Consider the following 21725-nt stretch of genomic DNA (forward strand, 5'->3'; position numbering starts at 1 on the left):
ACTATGTTTCAGATAATTAATACAAGACTTAATATTGTCCTCTGACCCTTTATTAAGAAGAGCAAGACAAATGCATTTTGAACCATCTGCATTCCTTTATTCAATTTCAGATGTTCAGAATAGGTTGTTTCAGGTTCAGTTGATTTCGGAAACCTGAGAGTTAAACACAGGATTAGAGTTCCCTTTTCTCTCTTCTTCCTGTTTTATTTCTCTCCCTGCTTTCTTTCTTTTTGTCTTCATGACCCTTTTCTTTTTTTGTTTGATTATGCCTATGGTTTCAACATATCTAAGAAAAAATACCAAACAGCCTCAGAAGTGATTTTGTGGATTCTAATTACTTTGTTTTCATCATATTTTTTCTAATTTTCCTTATGGAAAAATAATCCCCTTTGCAGGAAATCATAGCCCCTCATGTGTGTTCGATGTCATTAAATCTAGTGAATTCCCTGATTAAAAGGGAAAGCCCTCCTCCTCCCATTAGCTATCACATGTAAGTGTTGGTTTTTGAAGCATGGATCTCAGAAGGGTATTAAGGAAAAAATATGGTTGAGAGAGAGAATGCTTTTCTCCGTCCCAATACAAAGAGTGAAAACAAAACAAGCTACCAAAACTAAAAAATCCCAGTCCTCATCAAAGCAATTGAGAAATAACGTTTAGGGATTAAGGACTTAAAATAGTCACTTTATAAACTGTCTAAGCCACGTCTGTGCCCTTGTCAACTAATCTGCTAATCGGTTAAACACAACTTCTGTGTGGCACAGCATTCTGTGTCTTTAAATGCCTCTGCTTTCATCTCTCCAGCACCACTGAATTCAGGCTTTGGGCCATGTAATTGCATTTCTGGAACGGCAAGATTTTGCTGAAAGTGCAATGCATCCAGCAGATCCTATAAGTAGTATCACCCTCTGTACTCTGAGTCACAAAGCCCTAAATCACCGGTTCCTTCAAGCGAGTATCGACTCTGCCTCCCAGCCCTGAACCAAGCTAAGCAGCCAGCACAGGGGCTCCTCCCCTCGGTGTGTCCACCTCCTCTTCAACCACTGTTAGCCCCATTCATCGTGTTTTTTCCCCTCTTCTTTTTTTCAGCAAAGGATCTGAAACTCATTCAAAACAAGATAACGATGGATAACTTTGAATTACTCCTTACAGAGGATTTTTTTTTCTTTAACAGGGATCAAAGTCTTAAGCCTAAAAAAAAAAACAAACCCTTTTTTTTATTATCCAGGGATGACAAGTTATTTTCTAGGACAGTAGGGTTTTCCCAGCGCTGGTGTGGTGACATCAGAGATGTGCTTCACCCACCGGGGCTATAGGCAGCTTTCGTCATCCACAGCCCTACAGCCGCTCCCAGGCTGTCTGGCTAAGGAGTTCAGAGCACCACCTCACCCCGGAGCCAGAGACATGCGGGCTAGGCAGCAGAATTTCCCCTGTCATCTTAGAAGATTATGGAGGGGGGTACACAGAACAAAACTGCGTCTTCTGCCCAGAATGTTCATGTGAATACAAAGACTGCATCTGGCAAACAACCTCACACACAACATGGACTTCTCTGATGCCTGCCTTTGGATATCTTCCTCTCTAATCATCATCATCATTACAGTAACAATCCTAACAACTATGATAAATACCGACTGTGTCAGTTCCAGGACAAAAGTCTTCATACGTGACATTTTCTCCCTATGACGTTAGAGCATTTCTTTCTACTTATGTAACTACCCATGACCTCCAAGAGCCCTGACCCTAGAGCCCTGGCACTTATGGTGGTCAGAAGCTGGGGACAGGAATGACTCAAGGATATTTCACAAAAGTTCTTACATTGTGCCTGGAGTGGTGGCCAGTTCTAACAAGGGGCACCAGCCAATACCAGGTCAGTCTAAAATCAGGGGAGAGAAACTCAGCCTAGCCTGGAAAGTAGGACCCAACCCATGAAGACAGCCAGGTTACCCTGGGATGTCCAGCGGATGAGACAGAGGTGGGAGGGACTGGGGAAGGCTGCACAGGAGCTCTCTTCCTGGGGTCTGATGGCTTTCTGCTGGTGGGAAGGCAAGGCAGTTTCTTGTTAGAGGTCTCTCCTTTTTTCAGGCCCCCAGCTGCTACATGCCTCCAGAAGTGGCCCTTTGAGTTTATCAGGGAGACTTGCTTTGGAAGAGGGCAAGGATGGGGAGTAAGATACAAGCAGTAAGAAAAAGCCCCACAGCAATTATGGTGTTTGTACTTTTCAAAGTGCTGTCATAGTGATCATCCATTTTACAATGATCCTGTAAAACAAGTTGAGAAACTACGATCATCTCCATATTAGAGAAGGGGAAGCCAAGATCTGAGGGTTTCTTGGGAAACCCTAGAAGGTGAGAGGAGAGTAGTTGGAATGGTGAAGAGTTGCCATGAGAACTGTCACTCTGGCACAAAAATGGCGACTCTGGATCCTGCAGAAAGATGAGCTCAGGTTGGGAGATCCCTGCCCTGACACCACATCCGGCGATGCACTAGTCAGCAAGCCGCAGTGGCGTTTCCTCCAGCCAGGTCTACCTGGGCCCAGTCCCTTTCCTAGCTTTTCCTTCCCTCTCTGATGGTGGCCATTGCTCATGGCATCCATTCTTCCCTATCTTTCTCCTTCCGACCCCAATCCTCCCACATTCCCGATTCTCCCACATTCCTGATGCCAGGGCACAGACAGGAGGGCAGAGGTGAAGCAGTGGGGCAGTCAGGAACTGTGGTGCAGCCTTAATGCCTCTCCCAACCCTCCTGTGACAACCCAAGCTCTTCCCCACACGTTTCACGCCACCTTGAGCCAAGACCTAGAGCTGACGCAGACTTGCATGTGTGGTCTTAGATGCTCTTTCCACAACTTTAATAAGGAAACAATTTAGGGTAAGAATAACAGCTAACACTGAACACTTCATCTTGGATTTGAGCCTAGGCCGTCTCACCCCAGAACAGAAGCTCTTAACCCCTACACTCTCCCATAAGAGATTTCTAGTTGGGCCTGGCTTTGGGGGCTACAGTCTGGCTTAGCTCTCTTCATCAAAAAGCCTTCAAAACTAGGCTGGACAGCGGCCAGAATGGAGATGACATAGGAGGAGCAAAGGCTGAGGGAAGAGCTCATTAACAGCAGAGAACAAGTGAAAGCCATGCAGCCACAGGACAGTTTCCAGGGCAGAACCCAAAGCTCCCAGATGGCCTCTGAGTTGGGAGCACTGATGGAAATCTCTAGACCTTCATCCCTTGGGGAAGCAGACTGGCCTGGAAATTTCCTCAGGAGCCTGATACATATTTGGAGGAATATGTACACACCACAATGATCAACAACGACAACAGAGCAATGACAACAGAGTCAAACACCAGAACAGTTCTGCAGAGCAACCCTGGCACTGTGTCAATGGGGGAACCACCAAATATGGTATGGGGAACCCCTTAGCTGCACTGATGGGATGAAACAGTGACAGAGGCCCACAAACTCGCACCCAGTAATACAACATTTATGCCCCAGAGTCATGCCTTTGCCACAGGTACAACCACATACACACACACAGAGCCCTGCCCATGGCGCACACACTTCCTGGTCCCCACCTGTCGTCACAGTAGGTGAACTTCATGTCCATGCTGTGGCGGCTCAGGAAGGTCTTGCTATCCAGGGGGATGTCCATGTGGGACGGGTGCTGGATGGGTTCACACATGATGATGAGGCAGGAGAGCAGGGGCTCCTTGTAGCCACAGAGACTATTATGAGGGGGGCAGTTGTTGTAGACTTTCACCTGGCCAGTGCAGTGCAAGACCTGGAGACCAGCCATGGAGGGTCAGACGAGGGGCTGAGAGCATGGGGGGCACACCTGGGACTCCAACCCAGGCCTGACGTCGTCCTACCTTCCAGGTGGCTGACTTGAGGTTGACAGTTCGGCCTCTGTTGGTGACCGTGCACTTCATCCTCATGAAGAAGTCCCGTTCTGTGGACATGTCTTTGCTTTTCTTCCCAAAACCAGAGCCTGGATGGGGAAGGGTGGAGGGAACCAGTTGAACTTAGTTTTATGTTTATATTCAGAAGAGGGGCCCCACTGCAGTTTATCTTGGCAATGTGTTGTTCACATTTCTCAAGGATCTGCTCTCAGAGCCTGCCATGAATGCTGAGCACCCTCTGAGCCTATGGACTAATGCTTTCTCATCTCCAGCTTGTCTTCCCAACTAGACTATAAGCTCCCTGAGGGTATGGGCTGTTCCATCCTTTTATTTCCCACTGCACCTAACACAGGGTCAGTGCTCAATTCAGAGCAATGAAGCCTTGAGTGACTGTTAGCCATAATCTCAGCAAACCTCTCCTGGGGCAGGCCCATGGTCCCTAGAAGGAATTCTAAGGGACAGTCTGGGTGAGGACACAATTACTCCAAGGGATAAAGCTCTCAGGTTAGAAATGTCTCTCAGACCCCTCTGTCTTTTCTTCATTCCTGTCCCTCAGGAATTTGAACCCTCCAGTGCCCTATTTTCAACCTTGCATTCAGAATACTGTACTGTCAGCATTCTCCCTAAAGTGACATATGTCAAGGCTCAAGAGAGACCTCTGGTCCAAATCTCCTAGGGTTTGGTGAGCAAGTTCACTGTGAGGATTAACTCAACACGGATCATATCTTTTCTCAGATAGGATATTAAGTAAATCACTAAGAATTAAATAAATTATTAAATAATCACAAAGAATTAAATAAATCACCAAGACAAACAACACAGCTTCCTTCCTTATAGTCTCTAAAAAGCCTGCCCATTCAGCACTTTTCTCACTTTTTGAGAACAAAGTGATGAATGCAGTAAGTGCTAGCCGAATGCCCCTTGTCCATGTCTAAATTCTACACCCGAATGCCTACACCACCACCAGCTCCCTCCTGGACCTTCCAAGGTTTGCTCTTGCCCCTTGCCCAGCATCACAGAACAATCCAGAGCCTTGTTTCAAATAGTCACTCCCCTCCCTCCAGGGATGGCCACCAGCCCCTGCACCTAAACCTCCAGAAGGTGGTGATTTATTTGACTCACATATCCCCAAAGACCTATGTATCAAATCGTATCACCTTTGAATCTATATTAAACATCCCTAGGAAAGCCCAGTAAGTAATAGACCAAATGGTCAATCTTTTTTTTAAGAGCAAATATTCCTCCATCACCATTAGAAAACCATCTCTCCCATACTTAATTACGTTTCTTACAATTTCAATTTTCATAGGTGGGGTATGCATATCATGAGATATTCTTGTATCCCAGGGCCTGAACCCACCACCAGGACTAGCTCAGGTGTTGGGGATCAGTAGGCTGGAGGGATTCATTTGTGGCTGGGGCGTGTGTTATTATTGTGGCCTCCTAACTTGTTAACCTCTGGATTCTCCTCATTCTGCCATTTGATTATCTTTCTAAACAGCTACAATCAGATTTCCCCACCCCTGCTCAAAAACTTTCAATAGCTCCCCTCTGTCTATAGGATAAAGTTCGAGGCCCTCCACCTGGGCTTCAAAGCCTTCCACAATCTGCCTCCTGGCCTTATCTTCCTCGAGGTGCTCACCCTAACCCTTTGCTTCCAGATCCTGAGTCTACCCAGGCCGGCACCTTCAATGAGGATCTGCTGATTCATTGAGTTTGATCTCAAGTCCTCGATACATGACCAAGAGACCTAAAGTTCTACTCAGATAAATAAAGCAGAATTCTGCTGTGAACCATGACACTTGAGAGCTGGAAGGTCCTAGACTTTGTCTGCTCCAATACCATCAATTTGACAAGAAAGACTCTGAGGAATAGAGCCATGAAGTGACTTGGTTCAGGTCACATGGTCAGACTGAGATGAGGATCAGTGGTTGAACTGGGACTGAAAACCCAAGGGCCAAAGGGTTTCTGGAGTGAAAAAGAAATGAAAGATTTTGGTTTTCTCAGGCTTCTAGCACCTGGTTTAGAAAGGGATTCAGAATGTCTGGTAGCCCCTTCCTCATAGAACCAAACAAGACTTTCTCAGCAGCACAGACAAGACACTGAACAGGCCATGGAGTGCTCTCCAGCCTGTGTGCTGTAGGAGCCAGATGGCCTGAGGCCTTCAGGTGGCAGAGCAGAGGGGCTGGTGAGAAGTTGGTGGTGGGGGAGGGGCTGTTGTAATTCTGCGCTTTGCAGGCTCAGTGTGTAACGAGGGTGGAAGTGGGCCAATGAAGTGTCTGCTTTTGCAGCACGTGCAGCAACAACAGGCCAACCTTGCAGGCTTGGTACCACTGCCTCTGTTATTCAGGTTGTACAAGAACACACCCCATGGCGGTGACAGGTGAGAGATATTAAAGGAGATATCAAGACATGGGCAGAATCTGCCCAGGGCAGTGATCGAATCTCAGGTTCAGAAGAGACTTTGAAAGTGTTGGGGCCGCACTTCTGCTCAAAGCTTCAGTTCTCTTGACAATATCCCCATTTGTGCCTTTGCTTGAATGTCCCCAGTTACAAGAAGTAGCAGCTCTGATTGCCATTGCAAAGTCCTTTCTGCCTGAATGGTCCCTTCCATCCAGTGACATCTGCTGGATGCCCCCACAGGTAGGCTGCAGCACACATGACCTTTTAAATCTCTTCTCCATCAAAATCTACCTGCCCTATGTCTTATCACCAGGGGACCAGATTCATTCCTTGGCTCCTGGAGCTAGTCTCCAAAGATGGCCCCACTGAGCCGTGCCTCCTGATATTCACAGCCTTGTGTAGTTCCCTCCCACACTGAATCGGGGCTGGCCTATAACTCACTCTACCAACAGAATGGGGCAGAGTGATGCTGTGCCAGTTTCAGGACTAAGCCTTCAGAAGCCCTGGCAGTTTCTACTTTTGCACTTTTGAGAGCTCTAAGCTGCTATGTAAGGTGTCTGGCTACTCTGGAGACACCTTATGGAGAGGGAGAGGCTCTGAGACTCCACAGAGTGAGAGAGAGGTCCAGCTGTGCCAGCAATCCCGCTGACTCCCAGCTTCCAGCTAATGGCCACAAGGTCCCAGAAGTGTGGGTGAGACATCTTGGTCATCCCATCTTGTCCAGCCCCCAGATGACGGCAGCCCAGCTGACATCACATGGAGCAAAAGAACCACCCACAGAACCCACAGAATCATGAAAGGTAATAAAATGATTGTTTAAACCACTATGTTTGTGGTGGTTTGTTACACAGCAATAGACAACTGCAATAGTTCCCATGAACATTTTAGTACATTCGAGTTTACTGGTTTGGATGGCATCACTTGGCAGAGATGCTGGACTCTCAGGTGATGAAACCGCCTGGAGACAGTGTCCTAACCCAAAGGAGTATCCTAATAGTGTGATATCAGCACCATGAAGGGCCAGCAAGAGATAGTTCTGAGTACTAGGTTCTTTCAGTGCCCTCCATCTCATCTCACAGGCTCTGCTAGATTTTTAAGGATGCCAGTTTTTTCTGGATCATGATGGCCATGATCCATCAATCCTACATTTGTAGGCAGAGGGAATGCAGATCTCCTCCTAGGTGGTGGAAGAAGGACGGGAATACACAATGAAGAATACTTTACCATTTTTGAGACTCAGGTTCTCACGGATCTCCTCATGGTCACAGGGATGAGTGAAGTCAAAGATACTATGTCCTGTTAGCTCCACCTGTTCCAAAAACAAAGCTGGGCTTCATTATTCCTAACCCTGAAGAAGTTTCCATGAAGAAGCTGAGCCACCTTCCAGATTTGGAGGCAGGGAGAAGACTGAATCAGGTTTTCTCATATTCCAATCAAGCATTGGGTCCACAAACATACAGATGTAATAGAGGCCGCTATGACAGAGACTTGATTCACAAGGACTGGCTTGTTAATGTAATCAGCAGAGCCATCCACCAGGATGGCCATCAGCAATGCCAAACCCAGCGCCAGGGGCTGGGAGTATGTTCCCGAGGCTTGTGGCCTGAGAGCAGAGAGGAGCAAGGTGAGCACAGCAAGGAGAGGTCAGAAGCGGGTGATCAGAAACTTCCACTAATTTCTACCCCCAAACGGAAACATCTTCCCCTTTTGAAAGAGTCAGAGGAGGGTGTCACCTGTGTGAGTCCCATGAACTTGCTGATGTTTTCTGACAGAAAGATCATGTCGCCATCTTGGGTCACCACGGCAATGAAACCCTCCAAGGCTTTCAGGTACAAGTTGTCCATCTGCTGGTCAGCCTCAGCTTCAGACTCATTTTCAGAGCAAACTGGAAAGAGAAGGGGTTGGATGGCTTGCATGAATTTGGTGTTAAAACAGATATAAGCGGCTTGGATGAACGTCTGCCAGGGATGACTCAAAGGCATTAAGTGGACTTTTCTGGGTACGCACATTGCCAACCCTCTAAGTGTCTACTGCATGCCCAAGCAGCAGGCATTTGATGGGCAACACTACACAGGGGACACCCTGCCGGGGGCTTTGTGGGCAGTACAGTTGCAGTGGAGGTCACACCTGAGGTACTAGTGGTAATGGCGGCAGTAGCGGTCATTCATGGAACAGCACTCAGAATAGTAGTAGGAACAATAATTTCTGCTGCTAATGTATATTGAGCAACGACCACATATCAGGAACTGCACTGAGCACGCTATAGAATCTTTACAACTTCTATGAGGCAGGTACTATTCTTTGTCTCATCTTACAGACGAGGCTTAGAGAGATGACGTCATTTTCCTGAGGTTATAAAGGTTGTAGCTAGTGGACTCAGGCAGCTGAACCCAGAACCACACTCCTAACCATTTATAGGCTTTGGAGTCAAATAAACACAGATTCTATTCCTCCTATTAGGTTACAACTCTGGGTAAGTTACTACCTCTTTGAACCTCAGTTTCTTCATCAGCTAAATGGGGATAATAATTTCCATCTCTTTTGAGTTATAGGGATTAAATAAATATGTAAAATATCGAACATGGTACCCATCAATCGTGAATTCATTTCCCCTTCTGCTCTCTCTACGATACTGTCACTGCCCTCAAATTGCTCAAAGCCTAGAGGGGGGATGTGTAACACACAGAGACGCAAATCTAAGTAAAAACTCAAGGGCAAGAGGGCTGGGAACCCAAAAAGGAGTGTAGCCAGTAAGTGCTCAAAGGTTCAGAGGAAGATGAGGTTGCTTTGGGGTGGTCAAAGACAACTGTTCCAAAGAAGGGGATTTGAGAAGACTCATGAAAAACAGGGATTTCACTCTGTAAGATGCAGGAAGGGCTTTCTGGGCCTGGTGCGTTGGGCAGACACTGGAAACCATGGAGGTGGCAGAGCCTGGAGTGAGCTCCCTCTCAGGAATGAGAAGAGGCCCAGCTGGCTACAGAGAAGGGTCCATTTCCCAGTATCAGTGACTGGGCTGGTGAGGTGGGTCCAGTGTCCTGGAGGAGTGGCATCTCACAGCATTGCTTTGGGGAGATTTATCGGGTAATGGCATGCAGAACAGTTTGGAAAGAGTAAGGAGCAGAGTTGCAAAATTGCATGAGGCAAGCAACTGCATTAAGGGCGGGCTTCAGAGGTGCTTGCTGGGGGCAACGTGGCAAAGCACCCACCCCCAACTAACCACTGCGAGGGGCCCTGGCCTATCGAGTGCACATCTACTTTCCGTAGAACGTAGACTCAGCTCTTGTCCCAGAAAAATAAGGCCCCAGGCCTGATGCCCTTGGCTGTTATCCTCAGACCCAGACTTTATTTCGGCCCCACCTCTCCTAACTCATCATTTAACTGCAAGCATACGTTTACTCATAAAAATTTGTATTCACCCAGTACAAACATCAAGCCAAGTATGTCTCACTTAATTTACAGAACAAGGGGATTAGAGAGTAATTTGTCACTTATAAAAGTTAATATTCACTTAACTAAAAGGAGTCTTTCAAGTTGAGACTGTTTTAAGGAATGTGAAATGCAATTAGATTTATGGGCCACTTGGCAAGGGACACATGGATACTGTGAAATGAGGTTCAAGGGCCTTTCTGCGAGGGCACTGGATTTATTTGGTTCTCCTTTCTCTTTTCCCTTGAGCCCCTAAATTTAAGCCCTGGGCTATACACCGTTATTCCTCAAGAAGAACAAATCCAAATTAGGAGATGTTCCTACCAATGAGCTTCAATGGCACCACTGGGGACCAGTCACCTTCAGGACACAGGATCAGTGACTGTGCCAGAGTCACAGATGCTGCTATTTCCACAGGGGAACAGGGCAGGCCTGTCCAGAAACAGGCCAGCCTTTAGAGCCAAGAGTTGGACTATACAGAGTAGCATCCTGGTGACTTTCCCCGGTTTGCTAAAATGTGGAACAAAATGAGGGAAATTCTCTCTTCTTCAAACCCTGGCTGAGGCAGCTGGCCTATGGGAGGGGAGGCTATACCACACACATACCCACACTCGATCCCTGCTTAGGGTCTCTGCCAGCTAACTAGTGAGCTGAAGTGATGATAATGGACCAAAGTCCCAGGTCAGGGGATGCCACTGCCCATGCAGTGCTCCCAGTTAACATGTACATTTACAGAGGGCTTTAGGAGAAATAATAACTTGAGTCAGTGCTTTCAAATTTGAGCACGCACCAGAATCACTTGGAGGGCTTGCCAAAACAAGGATTTCTGGGCCAGGGGCTACTACATAATTTGTGGGGCCCAGGGAAATGTAAAAACATGGGACCTCTTGCTGAAAAGTTAAACTATGCCTGGGGCACTTCTAAGTGTGGAGCCCTAGGGACTGTGCAAGGTCATAGCTCGTGGAGCCGGCCCAGATGGGCCCCTCCCCAGAGCTCCTGATTCGGGAAGTCTCAGGTGGGGGCTGCAAATCTGTCATTCTAGCAAGTGCCCAGGTGATGTGGACGCTGCTGGCCCTAGGACCACAGGTTGAGAATCGCTGCCTTAACACAAGGTCCTACGAGTGACCCTAAAGCTAGGAAAAATCAGCCTATTTTGGCAGGTGGTGACCTATTTTGGGGACGGGTGAGGAGAGGTTTTCAGCACCATTTAAATCACATCAGAGAGGTGACCACCTTCCAGACAGCAGAGGTCAGCCTGTGAGTCCTGGCAATTCGAGAAGATTTTTTCTCTTTAATTTCTTTGATCTCAGTGGCAACACTGACTTCAAAATCTGGAGTAATCCCAAGACAACCCTATTTGGGTTAACTAGGACCAGAGGAAATAGTTCTGCTTAAAATTTCCTGTTTTTAACAGTTCCAACACAGCCAAACTGGTTTCCATCCATGCCCAGGACACTTGCTTCCAGGAGGTGGCGAAATTGGTTACAGTCGCTGGCCAGTCGGCCTCTGGGAGAGGCAAGGGGCACTCAGGGGCCATGAATGGAAACAGAACATCTTAGAACTGAAGTCGTGATGGCTGGGGGACCAGGAAGCCAGCAGACTGGCCCCCAGCGACCCTGGGACAGCCGGGCCTCTTTCCTCTGTGGAACTATTTGCTCCCGCAGCACCTGCTTATCCTCCTGGGGGCTTCTGAAGGAACCTGGCCAGCTGGCTGTCAGCCTGGAGCTGAGGGTAAGCACTGCGGCCCGGGGCAGACCTTCGCCTGAGGGCCAGGGGCTCACACACAAGACCCCTGCTGAAGACGGCTCTGCCTTTTCTCCCGCTTCGCCCCGTGAACGCCATGCCTTCCCGACTGTAGCACTAATCTCTGACACAGCGTTAGGCACAGAGAAAATCCCCTCCTCCACTACAGTTATCACACTCCTCCTGTGTGTCTGCCCTATGCTGGGCACAAAGCAGGGAATCAGTCAGGCCATCTGTCAATAAGTGTCACTTACTATGTGCTCAGTCCTGTCCTAGGGAAAGTCAGGGACACCGGGAGGTGTAGAAACAATCCTTTTCCTCAAGGAATCTACAGACCGGTGGGGAAGACAAAGATAAACCGCTGTGAGGTTACACAACAATCCGGAAGAAATCTTTGGAGCCGAATAAAGAGGAGCCCACAGCAGGTGCTCCATAAGCCCCTAACGGGGTTTTTAAATCGCCTTGGGTTCTAGGTCTCAGTTACTTGCTTCCAAGGACCCTTCAGGCTCTGACCCCAAAGAAGAGGGACAGGCCATCGAAATCAGAGGCCCTCTGCTGAAGTGAGGCATGCTCAGCGTGGGGAGCACAACAAGATTCTTTAATGCTAAAAATAGCCCAGTAAACAGGCTTTGATGACTCCCCACAGCCAGGATATGCTCGGGCTGAGGTTTCGGAGCACTTTTTCCGGAGCACCGCTCATTTCCTTCAGGCAGCACCACCCAGGTGGGGCGGGACCCCATGGGCAGCAGGAGCTGGGCGTCTGGGGTGAGCGGGCAGAGTGGCAGGGGAGACGATCCTGCCCGGGTCTCTGCGCCCAGACTGTCATAAGTGCTGCTGGTCAGGATGCATTTTTATTCCATCAGGGCCATTTTCCCTTGGTGTTTCCCACTCTGAGAAGTTCCAGGACTGCTCTGACTGTTCCTAAAACCATTCTGATGTGATCTGCCCGGCTCCAATGGGCTTGGCTGACAGTCACCACTCGGTTGTCATCACAGGGGTTTTCCTTTTAAACAGAGTCCTCCCCTCCTGCTCTCCCAGGCCCACAGACCTGCCATTAACCCCTGTCCTGGGTGTGATGCCTGCAGGAGTAGGCCCAGGCAAGCCAGGAGGAAATTATTTTTGGATCACCTACTGGATCATTAGCCACACCTTTAAACCCCACTATTACACCAGGCAGCAGGCTTGGGCAACCTCACATATTTGGCAGAAGGCATTGATCTTACTGGTCTCCCCAAAGCGCCTTGAAAGTCCACCATTAGAGATTCACTCCTGTGTTCTTTACATAACTTTTTATCTTCTCTTACTTCTCTGTATAACCTTTCATAAGATGTAGCACAAGGCTGGGGTCATCAAATACCTGCTGTGACCAGACTTTTCTGGTTTAAGTTAAGGGAACGATGTGAACAAGGTCAGTATCTCTAGAAGAGCTTGTATATTAGCCGCTCTTAGCCGTTAACATCCTAGCATGAATCAGCTTGTTGGCGCCTCTCCAAACAGGATAGAAAAAGGCCTTGGTTTGGAGGGTGGGTGGGGCAAGGGGTGGGACGGTAAAAAGGTAGGGGTGACAGCCTGGGACAAGAAGTCTGAAAGCGGGGCATAAGAAGGCACCAGAAACCATGTCTGCCTCCACAGTTGTCCCTCTGGTCCCACTTTTCCTTCATGGAAAGGTCACAGTAAAACTCTGAAATCACTTGTCCCACATTTTAATGTCTTTCCCTCAGTCGTCTAGAGATCATGAAATCATAGTCTCTTATTAAGACTGCTGTCTCCACCAAGCAAATGTCAACGAAGCAATAATAAACCTGACATTTCTCTTTAGAAACCTTGCTTCACCTTGACCTCCAGCTCTCGTGTAAAACGAATTTGATCTCCCCACGCACTAGTGTGGCAAAGCCAAAAATCAATTTTCTAGTGAAAAGCCACTTTTGCATATTTACTGCTGTTGCGGGCCCTCCCAATGCAGAAGCCACCCTCATCTGATCACAGTTTTGTGGGGCTCATCTTGAAAGAGGCTTTGAGACAATCAAGCGGTATTTCCACTGATGTTCCCGTCAGAGTGTGTTCTGTTCTCGGCCCAGCGTGGAAGCTAATATCATAAAGCTATTGTTTCAGTTCGCTTCCTGTGATACGAATCTCAATCGGTGGCCCAGACTCCCAGCCTGGATTTCTCAGCGTTGAGGTTTCCTCTCCAACATTCCCACACAGAAAAGCCTACTGTGAAAATCAAAGGGAAACGTGTTACTAAGTAAAGAAGAAACTTTTCTAAAGCAAAACCTGGTCTTTTTTAGCCTTTTGAACTCTGAGGTATGCACCCAGCTATTTCCTATTACGAAGTGAGCCAACATGGGTGCTCACCTTTGTTAGAAATGCTTCCATAACGAATCTATGGTTTGTTTTGACTTGGAAAAGCTTAGCAACTCTGGATTTTGAGAGAAATTGCCAAAAGGTGGGTAAGAGGGCAGTAAGGGCTCACATTGGATTTTCCTTTACACCATTTCTCCAGAAGCCTACACTTATTATAAATCAACTTAACTGTTCATAATAACTTGAATTTCTAAGCTATAACTTCATGAGAGCCTACTATGTGGCAAGCAAGAGGATTCAGGCCTTTATATCTATCATCTCAATCCTCCAACAGCAAGGTAAGCACTGTTATTCCTTTCGTGCAGATGAGAAAGCAAAGCTCAAAGACAGCAAAGACATTTTTCACAAAGACACAGAGAAAGAAGGAGCCAAACTGAGCTTCCAATGCAGGTCTGCCTGCCCACAGATCCTGCACCCCTTTTCGTTGCACTGCATACTTTTAAAAAGCAAAATATGATTGAGAAAGAAAAGATCCTGTCTCACATACAATTCCTGACAACACCTTCAACTGGTCTAACGTGGCAGGAGTCTAGAAGCGAGGAGGAAAAGGGGAATGCTGAAAAGCCCTCTATCTCGCCCTCCCCCAGGCCGTGCGAGTTTTACAACTGCTCCATCAAGGACGCCAGGACCAGATGGCCAAATGTAGACACTTTTTATCCTTTGCTGTCATTTCTTTCCTTGGGACAGAGAGGATGAGAGCTGACACGCTGAGGGTTCTGGTTGGTCTGGGGCCAAGCCCAGCCAGAGGGCAGGCAGTTTGTGTCCACAACTTGCAACAGCTCCTGAGTAGGGTGTGTGACGTTTTGCTGTGGCCACTCTGGTCCTGTCTCCTCCACTGTGTATGGCACACAGGGGGTTTACCCCAGCACACAAGCAGGCATACGTGCTCAGAAGGCCCAGCCTCTTCCCCCAATGCCCAGCCCTTGTCAACAGCTTCACTTGACCAGGTTTGCAGAATGCTCCTTCCCTCCCATGTCTTTCTTTCCTCAAAAAGTCTTGAATTCCAGGAGAGATTCACTGTGTACTAAATGTGTGATGGGCAACGTTAACGTTTCTGTACCTCACTTCTCATCATCTGTGAAATGAGGAGAAATGTTCAGCAAGTCCAAATACAATCAGAGAGGTGTCCCCGGATTAATATATTACTCCTTTCGGGGCTCTCTGTTGGTGGAGGAATGGGGGTGGTGGTGGAAGGAAGCAATGATTAACCCAAAGGAATCAATGTCTAAGAGTAGAATTTCTAGTACCATACCAGGGAAGCTGAGGAGATGTTTCTAGGTGTAAGGATGGGGTCTCCATCTAGTCATTAAATCCTCCACTGCTTACTCTATGTATATGTAAAGATGATTCCAACACTACCAGACACTGCCCTCACCTGTCCAGGAAGACAAGCCTCATATGTGCCCTGTGACGGCATCTCCAGGCCTTTCTTATACTTCAGCCCATTGTTCCCTCTTTCTGTAGTATCTACGACGATGAATCTGCCATTGCCTCACATTGTTTCTTTGAAAGTATTTATAGAGCATCTTTGCTCTTCGGTCCTCCCCCGTCCTCTCTTTTCCGAGACTCCTTAGACTTGCACTACAGGGTTAGCCCTCCAACCCGGGGACCCACTGAGCCATCATCCTATTTTCTGAAAGTCTTTCCCCCATATCCTTCCTGTGCTCTAGGGCCCAGAATAGCACATGCCGGTCTGGCCTCCCCGCCTCACACTGGATTCCCTCTGCTCCGGGTTTCTTTCCCAGAATAGACACTTCATAACAGGATAGCAGAATCAACCCAGCTCCAAGGCACCAGGCTCTCTCAGGAAAACCGAAAAGCAACCACCAAAGCGCCTTCCTGCCTGCCCGCCTCCCGCATGCTCACCACCTGCGACGGACGTGCCCACCTGCAGCGCCACAGCTGGCCGGGGAGGGGCACCACCCACTGCCCAGTTTCTTTATGGAACAGACTAGATGGGACTGTCACATAGGATCTGAAACTGGGAAACTCCTCAGGCCACCTCTTTCTGATCAGGACTAACAGGAAATAGTTTTTTGAAGAAAGCAAACTCTGAGAAAAAAAAAGTTTTGTAAACTTGAGACTTGCCCAGACACCAGGGAGAGTGAGAATTAGTTGGTTCCATGGGGAGGCTGTTATCCATCACGGACTCCCCGTGTGAATGAGCGTGGCCGGGTCAGGTGTGTTACAGACACAGCTTAATTCTCACAGACACCCTGTGCAATAAGTATTTATAACCCCTTTTTACAGATGAGGAAACCAAGAGCAGAGACACCAAATAATCTGCCTGGCATCCTGGTTGGTAAGAGGGAAAGATGGCATGGGCGCATCTCTGCCTTTCTGGAGAAGGTAGCTGGAAGATAAGCAGCAGGACGCTCCCTAAGGATTCAGTCTGGAGCGGAGTCTTACAGTCAGATGGCAAGGCCACCAGGAAGCCAGCAAAAGCTGCTCTTGTTCTCCCAGCCCCCTCTGTCCTTCTCAGCCTACGGTGCCCAGGCGCTTCCTTGGTGCCACCCCTGTTCTTCATCCCATGGCTGTATTATCATAAAGCTCATTGCTAGAAAGGAGATGTTCAACAGGAAGGAATAAAGCACTAAGGATGGCATTTCTGTGGGTGGCCGTTTTGCAGGATGGGAGTTCCCAGGGAGGAAGACCCTCCCAGTGGCCTTCCAACTCTGACACAATGGAGCCTCCTGTGCGTAAAGCCAGGCCAGTAGGGGTGCCATAGGCGCCAGCCTAGGGGAGTGTGCCAGCCTCACCTGAGGACAGGAGCTTGTGTGTTCGCAGGAAGCTGATAGCCAGCCGCATGATAGAGGCCTTGTCCAGGTGGGAGCTCACGCTGTGCGGCAGGGGCAGCTCATGAGCCAGCTCGTAGAAGACCTCCGTCTCCTTGCTCCTCCGGCACCTTGCAGCATCTCGGGACTTCTCCTTCCTCCTCTCTGAGCTACTCCTAAATTGAGAGAGAAGGGATTAGACCCTAAAACATCACTATTATCTTATCACACCCCTGGTCAAGACACCCCTAGGGCCCCCCAACCCATGGAACAGCCGAACTCTCCCACTGAACTGATCCAAGCTCGCACCAGTCGTCTGCGCCACATGCTGCCTGCTTTACACTGTCAGCTCTGCTTTCATGTGTGTTTGCGTCTTCTCAACCACATTCCTCCTCCTGTGGGCCCATGGTGTCCATAACAGGGCTTCACATGGCCAGGGGGTGAGCAAAGAGTCGCAGATTAAATTCATCAAGTGGCAATGCCTTGGGCCTGGTCCTGGGTTATCTAGGGACTGAGGGAGAATGCCCCGGATGGAGAGGGGGTATAAAGGAGCTACAGCCAGTGGTCCAGACGGCTGTGTCAAAGGCTCTGGAGAACAAGATGAAAAACTGCTTCAAGGTTCTCTTTCTGGATAAAATGCACTTAGGAAAAATTAAGCCCAATACTGGACTTTAGATCCCATTTCCTATCAGTGATTTTCACAGCAAAAATCGAAAATGTCATTAGAGCCCAAGAAGAACAGTCAGCCAGAGATCCGTCAGTCTGGTGTCCCAAAGTGCACACCTGCCCAGGGTTAAAAAGTTGTGAGCACAAACACAATTCGTCTCTAATCCTGCCAGCATAGGTACTAGCCTGTCTCATGCGCATTTTCCTCTTCTCTGCAAGACAGAAGGAAAGATGACACACACCCAAACCTGCCTCTTTCAGGAAGTCCTAAAGAAATCCTGGATCTTCTTAGCAAGCCCGTGTGCAGTTCTCACACGGGCAGGTTTAAAAGCTAGAGTGCCTGGACTGAAATTCTAACTTCTCCACTTGCCAGCTCTATACGGTAAATTATTAAAACTGCTTAGCCTCAGTTTCCTCATCTGTAAGAAAGTAATAACAGTACTGACCCCACAGAGTTATTGTGAGGCTTGAATATGATAATTCACGTGAAGGCTTTAGCACTAGGCCTATCCCAACTGTAAGCAACAACGTTAGCTAACAATAACAAATCTGTCCATGAAAAGATGATCATGAGAGTAAAACATGACAAAAGCACAGGACAACCCTGTTTTCACAGAAGTGTATGCATTACACATAATACTTCCTATACATTATATAGGAAAATGTCTAGAAATAAAATAATAAGTGTTATTTCTACAGCAATCACATAGCTAGTGCTTCCTATATTCCAAGTGCTGTTTTAAGCACTGCATTCGCTTCTTAAATTCTCACAACCACCCGTGGAAGTAGTTATTAGTGTTATCCCTAATTTACAGATGAGCAAACAGGTCCAGGCTAAGTAGCCCACCTGCAGCCTCTCAGCAGGTAACTGGAGAAGTAGGGCCTGGTACCAGGTAAGTGGGCCCCAGAATCCAGGCTCTGTCCATCAACGACTGTCCTGCCTCTCTGAACTCCAAAATGTTACCAGTTTCAGATCAGTGAGGTTAGGGGGGATTTTTTTTCTTAGTGCTTATCTGTATTTTCTTAGGTTTCTATAAATAATCTATATTGCTTGTTTAATAAACAAGCTTGATTTTCTTTTTTTAAAAGTGTCCAATGCAGTTCACGGCTCTTGAGGCTCATCCAGCCAACTCCAGCTGGCTCTCTCTGTCCTCCCTTCTCAGATTTCCAAGACCAGAGGCTGCTTCCCCTTCTGTTTGGCTTTGCTGCCTATAATCTAGACAGAAAATCAGTATTTGGGGATTTACGGAATGTTGACATGCCTCTCAAACCCCTCAAGATTTGGGGCAGAGGCACTGTTTTGACTTTATGAAAAACAGGACATCCAGCTCCCTGGATGGATCAAGCATCATATACTCAGAGTGCGAGAAGAATGTCTAACAGCTGTGATGGTCAGGAAGAACATTCAGAAAAACCGTGAAATAGGTGACATTGTTTTTCTTGTCCTGTCTCCCTTTTCTGTTTCCTCTACCTAACTCCTGCTTCCTCCTCTGCCCCTGGTTCCCACTCTCAGAACTCCCCCCTCCCCCACACCCCATCCCTCCCCACCCTCTCGGGACCAGCCTTAGATCACTTTGCTTTTGCACCAGACCTCTAGTGGCAGTTTGTATGTTAGTCCCTCCCATTTGCATTTGAATCCTGACCTCTGATTGGGCAGCACAAGCAGCTGTTCAAGGTTTGCAGGCATCCTGGCACAGGAAAGGAGGGCGGGAAGGGGACAGGAGACTCAAACTGTACACATCATGCCTGCGTGTCATGAGAGCCAGGTAAAGGAGAGCCAGCATCTTTAAGATGCTGGATTCCACTCTCCAGCACCAACCCCTGCACTGCCCAACAACAGCATCATCAACACATGATCAGCCATTAGGGGTGTCTGGAGAAGCCATCCTGGGACGGAAGCAAGCCCCAGCACAGGGCCACTGTCTGCATGCCACCGAGCTTCCCTTCACCATTGCCCCTTCCTTAGAGTGGAAGAGCAGACAAGGCAGAGAGCAAGAGTCAGGAAGGGAAAAGGCAGTGAGGAGTCAGCACTCTGTCTGGCAATGTCATTTGAGATTTGGGTCCTACCATGTTCCCTTGACCACACAAATGTTTACTGCCACCTACTTTTGTGCCTGGCACTGCACTGAGAACCTTACATATATTACCTCATTATAATCTTCCTAACAACACAATATGGTAGGTATTGCAAGCACAAGTTAAACACATGGAAGCTGAGGCTCAGACATATGTAACTTGCCCAAGGTCACGAAGCGAAAGCCTGCACAAGCCCTTGGAGAGTGCACACAGTCAGTGGGCAGATACTTAGACGTCCTGAGACACCTGGGTGCTCCCTAATTCCATCTTCACAACCTCTGTGTGAGATGAGCAAGACAGGCATTGCTGCTGTCCCCATTTTGCAGACCTGGAAACTGAGGCCCGACCAGGTTAAGTCACTTTCCTAGGGCAATCCAGCTCATCAGTAGCAGAGTCAGGGCTAGAACCCACGTCTTCGTAGACCAGTACTTTTTCTACCACTTATTAGTAGGAGATAGTGGCTTTAGCAAGAAATAAACAGCAACATCTTAACATTTAGAAAAAGAAAGACTGAGAATCTCACACAGCCTCTTGGTTTAAAAACCATGAGCTCCATTTTAGCTCCCTTGTTTTCACAGTTGCACTCTGGGACCAGCGTGACTTTAATTAGACGATCTAGTTAACCATGACGCAGCCCAGAGATATCTGTCTATTGTTGACTCTTGGAAGAACAAGCAAAAATGTGTAACACTGAAGAACAAGAATAATTAATGCTAAATGTGAAGGTAAGACCTCCCTAAACCCAACTGAGGCAGACACAGTCGACTTCCTCGCCCAATGCGTCACAGGCTGGGTCTCTCAGCACATAAAACAGGAGGCTGGAAGTTAGGAGGGCGGCTATTTTAATAGATTGGCCACGAGACTATCTAGCTATCTCATTTGGAGCAAGACAACATTCTCTGTGCCCTGATATCCTCAAATGAAAACCATCATGACAGATATTAACAATCCCATTATCTGGTCAATCTGAGCATCAGGCACATTCAGACTGTGGCCATGGCAGCTGTTCTTCATCACCAAACCAATGCCGTCTCAGGGCTGGAAGTGTATTCGTTGGTCAGGTTGATCTTGACCCGTTTTTTGTGTCATGTTGTTGAACGTTCTTAAGTCAATGAGGCTTCATTTCCTGAAATATTTGAGCTTTATTCTCTCTCTACATGGGTCCTAGAATTAACTGCATTAGACCAGAATTTTTTTTTTTTTAATGACAATTCTCGACGTGGCATGTTAGATAGAATGCTCTGGTCTTGTAAAACGTTTTTTGTGTTTTTTTAAAGATTGGCGCCTGAGCTAACGTCTGTTGCCAATATTTTTTCTTCTTCTTTTTCTCTCCAAGGCTCCCTAGTACACAGTAATATATTCTAGTTGTAGGTCTTTCTGGTTCTGCTATGTGGGATGCCACCTCGGCATGCCTTGATGAGTGGTGCTAGGTCCACGCCCAGGATCTGAACCAGCAAAACCCTGGGCCACCAAAGTGGAGAGTGCAAACTTAACCACTTGGCCATGGGGCCAGCCCCTGTAAAGAGATATTTTATTCTAAGTTTTCCAAATCATCAAAAAAGATTCAGAAATTTATTTATTATTCCAAATTGCTCATCCTACAAAGTTCCTGCTCCTGTCTTTCTTGGTGCCTTCGTGCGACCACAGGACGGTCCTGCACAATGCTTGGGATATGGAACACATGACATAAAATTAGCCCTGGTTACCTGTGTCCTGGTGCAACCCCCGAAGTGTTTCCTGAGCTCCATGCTGGCCCATGTAAACTGCAGAGTGGACAAGGCGCACATTCCGTGTTCTCTAGGAGTATGCAGTCTAGGTAGGGAGCCAACAACTTGCAACATCTCCACTAACCACAGAAGTAAGGACAGGCAATAAACACTATAGGTCGTCAAGATAAGCAACGAACTGGTGTGAGCAAACAAGGTCAGAGGAGGCATGATTTCAGCTGATCCTAGAAGGACAAACACCACCACCTCCCGGTGCTTGAGGGGTTCAGAAAGCATTATTTTTCCGACACGTGTTATCTCATGTGAGTCTCACAACAACCCTGGGAGATAGGAACTATTAAGTCCATTTAACAGATGAAGAAGTGGAGATTTAGAGGGATTAAGAACTTCCTAAAAGACATAGTCTCAAACCTAGTTCTTATGGGTCCAAGATCAAAGGTTTTTCCACTGGCAGCAAAGAAACCGCTATTTATTGTACACTTTGGACAAGCACGGTGCTGTTAGATATTTTCCCGCAAACTGGATGTTCACATACATTACAGGAAGAAGAGGAAGGTTAACATTCGAAAAAGATACAGTGACATAAAGATTCCATGGAGATGGGGGAGACTCTGACCTTAAGTGAGCACCTGCTCACCTTGGGAAAAGCCTTGGA

The 21725-nt window shown here is 47.6% G+C and overlaps 1 protein-coding gene across 1 annotated transcript in view; it reads right to left on the reverse strand.

Moving 5' to 3' along the window:
* The window catches only part of EPAS1 (endothelial PAS domain protein 1), an 86837-nt gene that overhangs the window by 23345 nt on the left and 41767 nt on the right, over nucleotides 1–21725 (reverse strand). The window contains exons 2-6 of the mRNA XM_014833260.3: nucleotides 16587–16777; nucleotides 8028–8179; nucleotides 7519–7603; nucleotides 3862–3980; nucleotides 3568–3773 (exon numbers count right to left, since the gene is read on the reverse strand). Of these exons, the coding sequence (XP_014688746.3) occupies nucleotides 3568–3773; nucleotides 3862–3980; nucleotides 7519–7603; nucleotides 8028–8179; nucleotides 16587–16777 (753 nt within the window). The remainder of the gene's footprint in view (nucleotides 1–3567; nucleotides 3774–3861; nucleotides 3981–7518; nucleotides 7604–8027; nucleotides 8180–16586; nucleotides 16778–21725) is intronic.

This window comes from Equus asinus, chromosome 6 (assembly GCF_041296235.1).
Source record: "Equus asinus isolate D_3611 breed Donkey chromosome 6, EquAss-T2T_v2, whole genome shotgun sequence".
Taxonomy (NCBI): domain Eukaryota; kingdom Metazoa; phylum Chordata; class Mammalia; order Perissodactyla; family Equidae; genus Equus; species Equus asinus.